At 46.8% G+C, this 8,209-nt stretch overlaps 1 protein-coding gene across 2 annotated transcripts; it reads right to left on the minus strand.

Moving 5' to 3' along the window:
- Nucleotides 1–245: 245 nt before the first annotated feature.
- Nucleotides 246–5,196, minus strand: LOC136477095 (protein DETOXIFICATION 27-like). Of its 2 annotated transcripts, none has more exons than XM_066475118.1 (9): nucleotides 4,741–5,196; nucleotides 2,012–2,553; nucleotides 1,808–1,894; nucleotides 1,635–1,691; nucleotides 1,293–1,531; nucleotides 1,054–1,172; nucleotides 870–956; nucleotides 628–750; nucleotides 246–540 (listed from the first exon to the last, which is right to left on the minus strand). In XM_066475118.1, exons 1-8 carry the CDS (start codon nucleotides 5,014–5,016, stop codon nucleotides 700–702), a joined length of 1,458 nt encoding a protein of 485 aa, XP_066331215.1. In that variant the 5' UTR covers nucleotides 5,017–5,196; the 3' UTR covers nucleotides 246–540; nucleotides 628–699. The 2 variants fall into 2 exon arrangements, with proteins under 2 accessions (XP_066331215.1, XP_066331214.1); XM_066475117.1 differs by having other exon boundaries at nucleotides 251–521; nucleotides 4,741–5,195.
- Nucleotides 5,197–8,209: the final 3,013 nt, after the last annotated feature.

Below are 8,209 nucleotides of genomic sequence, written 5' to 3' on the forward strand. Positions count from 1 at the left end.
TTAACAATAATAAGAGAAGGAGAAGAAGAAGGAGAAGAAGAAGAAGAAGAAGAAGAAGAAGAAGAAGAAGAAGAAGAAGAAGGAGGAGGAGGAGGAGGAGGAGGAGGAGAATAAGGAGAAGGAGAAGGAGAAGAAGGATAAGAAGAAGGAGAAAAGGAGAAGGAGAAGGAGAAGGAGAAGAATAAGGAGGCGAGGAGAAGAATAAGGAGGAGGACAAGAAGGAGGAGGAGGAGGTTAGCTTAATAATGACACAATATTTTGACCCTGAAACATTATTGAAAAAATTATCCTTACGACAATGCTGCGAACGAAAGGATCACAAATATAATTATGTGATCCCTCTAGCGGTACACAATTCCACTATGGTACGACAATGCTGCGAACGAAAGGATCACAAATATAATTATGTGATCCCTCTAGCGGTACACAATTCCACTATGGGAGGTTCCGTACACTAATCTTCAGAAACCTGGTCTTCAGCCGCCAAATGTAGTTGAAGGCCGGAACATTCACGGCTGCATCTGCACATACATAGCCACACTGTTTCTTTAGTCATGTTGCGCTTTGACTCCATTTTTTCACATAAGTAACTTCTAAGCAAGAGAGCTATGCATATTTTAATTTTACCAGAAGTCATCTTAGCCTCAGGGTTCCCTGTGCCTGCTAACAACAAAGTGCAGAAGTATTGTTGGAGTAGGTTTATTTCGAGTCGTCGGCCCATTTCTTCATTCTCATACTGGCTAACCTCGCCTGCAAATAAAGTAGCAATCACAAGTAACAAATAAACCGATGCGGTCAATACACGGAAGAAACTCAAATATATATGCAGAAACACTAGAACCAAAGAAGATGAGAGTACAGTGCGCCACCTCTTCATCCCAGTCGCATTTGACGGTGAGGTAGGCGAGTATGATCGTTTGAACGGCGGTCCCTCCGATCATGCCGGACCAGATTCCCTGAAAATCAGCTGTCAAGATCAGCCCAAATTCCAAAGTTGATGCACAAAGTTGATCAGGACTACTGCATTGCACATGTTGTTTATAGCATCATTACCCCTACTCCAAACTGCAGCGGCCAACCGAGTAGGATACCCAGGGGAACTCCGATGAGGTAGTAGCTGCCGATGTTCACGTAGGCGACCAATGCTTGCCATCCTGAACCAATGGCCACCCCTGCAGAAGCAACAGAGCCCGACCGGCCGGGTTAGCATTTCTCATGTCTCACTCACCATGAGAATCACAAGGAAGCAAGCAGGCGATCCTCAGGTAAGGTACTCAGGTTCAGCGGCTTGCCTGAGAGGACGGGCTGCACGCTGTTGAGGAGGATGGTGAAGGCGAGCAGCACGGACAGGTGGTGCACGGCGTCCAGCACGACCGCGCTGGACGTGAAGAGCAGCGCGATCTTGTCGTCGAAGTAGAGGATGAGGCACCAGAAGACGAGGCCGATCACCACGGACGTCGTGATGGACACCACGATGGCGAAGCGGGCGCCTTTGCCGCTCCCTGCGCCCAGCTCATTTGCTACTCGCACCCTGCCATGCCATGCAAAATCGATCGGTGGTTTATTTCTAGTGTATACTGACTGATGTTTTCGTTCTTAAAAAAAAAAGAGAGAGATGCAGATCATGTACGTACCCGGTTGCTGCTAAGAAGCCGAACGGGATCATCATCTCCCATCCGTTGATCGTCTGACTGCATTTGGATCAACAACCAATACACAATGCACTTGTTAGATATGCATGGAAACTGATTTGGATGTGAATGGCGTAGTACTACGTTCTGCGTTAATGAGCACCGTGCGCAGTTACCATATGGAGAGTGCATCCACAGCGATTTCAGCGTTCTTCAGGTACCCTGTCAGCAGCACCAACACTCGGTAGTACCAGTTCTCCAAGCTGCATGCAGGTGAGCAAATCATGAAGCGTAATGTCGTCGCTACGCTACGTCTAGCTCACTAGTAGAGAAGGCTAGAGAAACTAAGCTAGGAAATGGACGGCGACGGCGGCACGAACCAGAGCATGACTCCGGACGCCGAGGAGAGCTTGATGAACTCCCAGAAGTCGGCGAACGCCTCCATGGTGAAGCCTTTCCACGACAGCGGGCACCCGCCTCCGACGACGTAGACGTACTGGCCCAGCACGACGAGCCACCACGCCATGTCCGCGGAGGCGACGGCCCCGACGATCCCGAACTCGAGGCGCTGCACGACCACGTAGGTGACGACGACGTGGATTGCCAGCGCGACGGCGGCCGTGATGGCGGTGACCCAGTTCTTGAGCTGGCTCTGCAGGAAGCGCGTGAGCGGGAGCAGCATCGCCATGGCGAAGTGCTGCGGGAGCAGCCACACGCTCATCTGCCCCGCCAGGCGCGACAGCTCCGGGGTCTGCCCGATCAGCAGCAGCAGGTCCTCCATGAAGATGTACGTCGGCGTCAGCGCCGCCGCGAAGATGAGCAGCACGATCCAGGACCGCTGCAGGTACACGCCCAGCATGTGGTGCTTCTTCGCGCCGAACGCCTGCCCGCACAGCGTCTCCAGCGCGCTCGCCATGCCCAGCTACGTACAACATCAGCATCAGCATCAGCATCAGGCCATCAGCATAGTTAAGTTAGACTATTATTATTACCGTGATTACGCACGGGTTTTTCATTTTTACTGTGCTCGCAGCATTATTAGTAGAATCATTAGTAACTGCGAGTAGCCAAATGTTGTACAACTACTACACATATGTCGTGAGCCATGACGAAATGGTAGAGTAATGATTGAAGACGGTGACATTTTATTTGTATGTCTTCTGCGACCTGATCATGATCTGGAGCACCGCATCCGGGTTGGATTCGGTTCCTGGACAGAAGCTCACAGCAGATGCGTTTTTATCACTTGGCAGTCTATCGTCGACAGCAACTATCCACATAAAAAGGAACACCATGCACCAGAGATCCAATCTCAGCAGCCCATATGGACCCTTTTTGTGAACATAATTGCTAAACCTCGACCGGTTGATTTGGCATCTCCAATCAACTGATTTTTGGGCCATCTGATCTTATGCGGACGGCTAGCAGGAGGCGAGGCACACGCAGTCAGCGAGGGCCAGCGAGGCAGCAGGTGCGGCCAGTCTCAGAGCTCGCGGCCCCGGCCATGGCGGGCGCGGTGCGGGGCCGGTGGCCGGCGACGAGGAGGGCCGATGGCCGGCAACGAGGAGACCGACGAGGAGGGCCGCCCCCAGGCGGGATCACCGTTGCCGCTTCTTCTCCGGACTCTGTTTGCGTGCGCATTCAACGGAAGGGAAGGGAAGTGCATAGGCGACGGAAGGGAAGGGATAAGGTTGGGGAGGTGGGTCCCACCACAATTTGGGAATTTTTGTTTTGAAATTTATGAAAAAATTGTGAATAATTTAAAATATATTTCTCTGATATCTGTAATTCATAAAAATAATTTAAAAGTATTTCTGAAAATTTTGGCTTATATTTGTATTATCTCCAAATTACACCACCGTATTCAATAAATTACACTGAAGAAATCATTGTAAATCTAGTAATAAGATAGTGTAAATATAGCTAGACGACACTGTAAATACATGGAAAAAATTCGGTTGACAGGAGGGACGAAAACAGCTGAATGTCACCTTGACAGATCCTTTGTGAAAAATAATGAGTGAAAGGTACTGGGAGACAAGGAGAGATTAACTGGTGATACTGCGACAGCGATGCTCAGCAAGATGTTAATAATCTTGGTGTTTCTTCATTCAGTTTTTAATTAACAGCTACAGGAAGCCAAATAAATAGCCCCGGCTAGCTGTTAGTTACATAAACCTGAAAGTCAATCATGGTATAATCGCGTCACATCCCAAAGATCATTATAAATCAGAGCTCAACTACCGCATGCATGGGTCCATGGATCCGACACGACTCAATTATATTATTGTTATAAATATAATACTTGATCCGTTCCAAAACATAATTGGTTCAGCTTTATCTTAAGTTAAACTTGTGATCAAGTTGGATTATGAAATGAATGCAATATCAAAATATATTTTATGGTACGGTGAATCTAATGAATCTAGTTTGATTTTTTTATAAAGAAAAGATTTTATTAATTCACAATCATTAGTTGATACGATAATAGTGAACCCAATCTTGTGTGATGTTGTAGATGTTTATTGTATTTTCTATAAACTGGATCATCACAACTAAAGAAATTTGACTTAGAATAAAGATAGAAAGAAATAAATTTGAAATGGAAGGATATCCCACCGGCCCGATTGGAGGTAAACTAACATTGTAGAGTATACAACTTGAAAAGAATATTCAGAGCTATTTCTGCAATCTGCAAACCAAATGCATCCAGTAGGTGTTGGTTGACCATATCAATGTTTTTTTTTGTTTAGCATAAATAAACATTTCAGTGGCATTGGATGTGGATCTTCTTACCTACTCTACCATGCTCTATCGTCCAATAGAAGTTCCAAAGACGAGTTCCTCTCGGCGGCAGACGGCACTGCTTGTTAGCTGGTTAAGCTGTTCACAAATTGTGATCTGCCTGCCTCCAGCTCCGGAAACAGAAAGGAACTAGCATATATAGGACAGGAAGCTCCGCTGTCTAGCTCGGGCGGAGCTGAACCGGTGAGGCAGCAGCAGCCACGAATGCGTGCGCGCGCGCGGGGGCGTGCACCGCGTGTGTGCGTGCATAGCAACGACATGATTAGGAGGCAGCAGCTAACGGGTGGTGACTGGTGACGCTTACCAGAAAGCCGAAGTTGAAGCCGGCGACGACGGTGGCGGCGATGGAGAAGGCGGCGAGCTCGAGGTCGCCGAGGTGGCCGATGAAGGCCTGCGTGACGACGTTGATCCCGTACAGCGCGATCCGCTGGAAGATGGCCGGGCCGACGATGTGCCAGAGCTTCTTCGACTCCACCCACCACTCCAGCGCCGCCCGCCTCGCGTGCCCCTTGGTGGTAGTGGCCGCGCCGCCCGCCTCGCCGAGCGGCTGCAGCAGCGGCGCCCGCGCCTGGTCCTCCATGGCAAGATGGTACAGACACGCGCAACCTTAAGCTTCCTATCTACAGTAGCTAGGACGCGTGCGGCTACGACGGTAGTAGGCTAGCTGGTTGCGGAGGATTGCGGTGGTGTGGGAACTGCGATTGCCTCCGCTGTATATAGAGATGGCCAGACGAAGGGCCGACGCACGGCGCGCGCGCGCGCACGTTTTTATGCGACAATGTTGTTAGCTCGTGGACAATAATATATCACTAGCCATTTTTTTCCGCGCTTCGCGGGGCAACGTACTTACCGCATATTTTATTCGAATTTCTTTTTTATTTATACAAACAAATTTATCCTACCCGCGCTTTGTTGCGTATAACTTACGACATATTTTATTCAATTAGTTTTTTTTCTACGAACAAATTTGTCTCTCTTACCATCATTGTATGGGTAAAAGATTATCTATATCTAGGTGCAACAGACACTTTAGTCTATTGCAATTGCTGGGTGCAAGAAGCTCATTAATGCCAGCAGTCTCAACTACTCCCACCATACTTAAAAATAAAGTCATTTTGGACAGCGACATGGTCTCCAAAGTATTACTTTAACTCCTTGTTTTTATAAAAATATTTATCAAAAAGTGATATATGTATATTTTTGTGAAAGTATTTTTTAAGACAAATCTATTTATACGGCTTTCACATTTCTAAAATCAACAACTTAAAAGTTATTCATGATTTATATTCCCAGACTCAAGCCTTGTCTAAAACCAACTTTATTTTTTTAGTAGCGAGGGAGTATTCACTTCGCTGCAATAATGAGCCTCTGTTTCCAGCATGCATGCATGCATGCACATGCATATGCACACTCTCACTCAAGTATGCATGCATGCCTTTAATCACTGCAGCCATACAAATGAGGTTTGGTTAATTAAGTTAACCAGGCGTACAACAGCCCAAAACATCATGTATTAACGCAAAGAACAAAATCAATAACATGCCTTATACAAGGAGCAAGTAAGATTAATCTGCTAAAGAGACATCGTTGGCATTGAATCAACTAATCCAAATTCCTAATGCAGTGGTTAGACTAAGGTACAGTAATTACCTTTCAAAAAAGTTGAGTAACTACGCTAAAAATGGTAGAGTAACTACACCATACACTAAAAAAAGATAGAATATCTGTACTAATGGACCAGTCACCCATACACATTACTGTAACTATCCCAACAAATAGTGAGAGCTAGAGTTAACTTAATTGGGCACACATGGTTTAACACATACGGAGTATTACTTATTATCATGTATGTCGATGCAACCATCAAAATTACTACTCAAATGACACGGCCACACATGAGATATTACTCAGAAGACAAAGACATGAGCGTGTGTGAATTAATTGTATGTGCTAATGCTGTAATGCATGCATGCGTGTGTTCCTGTTTCAAGTTTGCATGCGTCCAATAGAGGTTAGTGTCAATGCTTTCTTGGTTGGTAGAATAAATGTCTTGGGTAGAATAAATGGTGGGCCCCTTGGTTGGTAGAATAAATGTCTTGGGTAGAATAAATGGTGGGCCCCTTGAAGCGATAGAGCATGCTTGCCAGACTCTTGAGGTGGACGACATGTGTGACGCTAAGCTAGAGGAGTTGTCATCTGGACCGCTAGAAATAAATCATATATGGAAGAGACAATAGAGGCTACGTGGACACTCTCTGAGGCTGCCTTGACGGTCTGCCTTCATATTTTTAATGGCGTGTTGCTGATGATGCAGTATAATAAAGTGTGTGGTGCACGTTGGGCGGCAATGGCCGAGATAAATTGGTGCTGAGCCACGAAAATCAACCTTAGTTTTTACATAATTTCTACATTTCAGATGGCGTGCATCTTGCTCCTTGCCACGTGTGTCTTCCTCCTCTTTGGCGTGACATGGACGAGGCGGCTACGAGGCTTTCACATATCTCCGACGGCCTTAGAAAAAGGAGGGGGCTAGGGGTGGCCGATCGGACAGGCGGTGGTGGTGGGTTGGTCGGCAGTGAGCGGGGGCGAGGGCTCGACAGCGAGTTCGCAGGATTGGGATTAGGGGAGGGCGGAGTCGGTGCGATGGCGACATTTGGTGGGCGGCAGGGGAGCTGCTGGCCAGGGCGGCGAGGGAAGTCGGCGGCGGGAACGGGCTGGTGCAGATGTGAGAGGAAGAGACATAGTGTGCGGATTGGGATTAGGGGAGGGCGGGGTCAGCATGGTAGTGGCGGTTATTGGGCGGCGCGGCGGCGGCGGGAAAGTGTGCTGGTGTGGGCATGAGGAGGAAGAGAAACAGTGTGCGTCTAATCTGAACCGCTCCTTTCTCATCAAACGGTGTGGGTTTGTCGCCTGAAAAGAAGGAAAAAACTAGGCGCTTGAAGAATAGCTAATCCCTACTTTTTACAAGTACGACCTCCATCACAAAAACAATGTCATTTTAGTGAAATAGACATGCTATGCGAATATATTTCATGATGAATCTAATACAACTTTTTTATTGATACTTTTTTTATAAATCGGTTCAAAATTAAGATGGTTTGACTTGGTATTACTTTAGAATTATATTTTTTTCAGATAGAGTGAGCATATATTAAGGACTTAGTGGTGGCCCAAACAAACAAATTGCATGGTTAGTCTCATCTCTTGTTAAACGGTATTGACAGCGCCCGAACGTCCATGCGGACATCCGCGTCTGAACGCCCGAGGTGCACTCCATTTTAATTTCCGCACTTGCGCCTGCACTCCATGCCCGTTCCTGTGTTTCGCACGCCCACGTGGGGCCCACACCGTTCGGACATCGCCCACGCCGCTAGACCGCACGCAGGGACCGCTTGCACCCCTCTGTTTATCACACACATTGCAACATGTCCAGCACTTGATCTATTTTTGCAATATCTATATGAAACACTTGCAACATATGTCCAAAGCAAATGAAACACTTATAACATACGTCTGAAACACTTGCAAAACACCTGAGAAACACTTGAAAGTCATTGCAAGCATATGCAACATCCAGCTGAAACACTTGTAAACATGTGTGAAACATATGCAACATCCAGAAAAACACACTTGCAATTTATGTCTGAAAAAATAGATAAAACATTTGGAACAGACTTTTACAACATACGTGTATAGCCATTGCAACATATGAAACATCTCGATCAACTTTTGCAACATCCATATAAAACATTTGCAACATACCTTTCGAACAT

Source organism: Miscanthus floridulus, chromosome 8, assembly GCF_019320115.1.
Source record: "Miscanthus floridulus cultivar M001 chromosome 8, ASM1932011v1, whole genome shotgun sequence".
Classification (NCBI taxonomy): Eukaryota; Viridiplantae; Streptophyta; class Magnoliopsida; order Poales; family Poaceae; genus Miscanthus; species Miscanthus floridulus.

Coding starts and splice junctions, on each gene's coding strand:
- LOC136477095 (XM_066475118.1), bottom strand. CDS start 5,016: ATGGAGGACCAGGCGCGGGCGCCGCTGCTGCAGCCGCTCGGCGAGGCG. Junction 1,532..1,634: donor GGCTTCTTAGCAGCAACCGG/GTACGTACATGA, acceptor ATGGCATGGCAG/GGTGCGAGTAGCAAATGAGC. Junction 1,173..1,292: donor CGTGCAGCCCGTCCTCTCAG/GCAAGCCGCTGA, acceptor TTGCTTCTGCAG/GGGTGGCCATTGGTTCAGGA.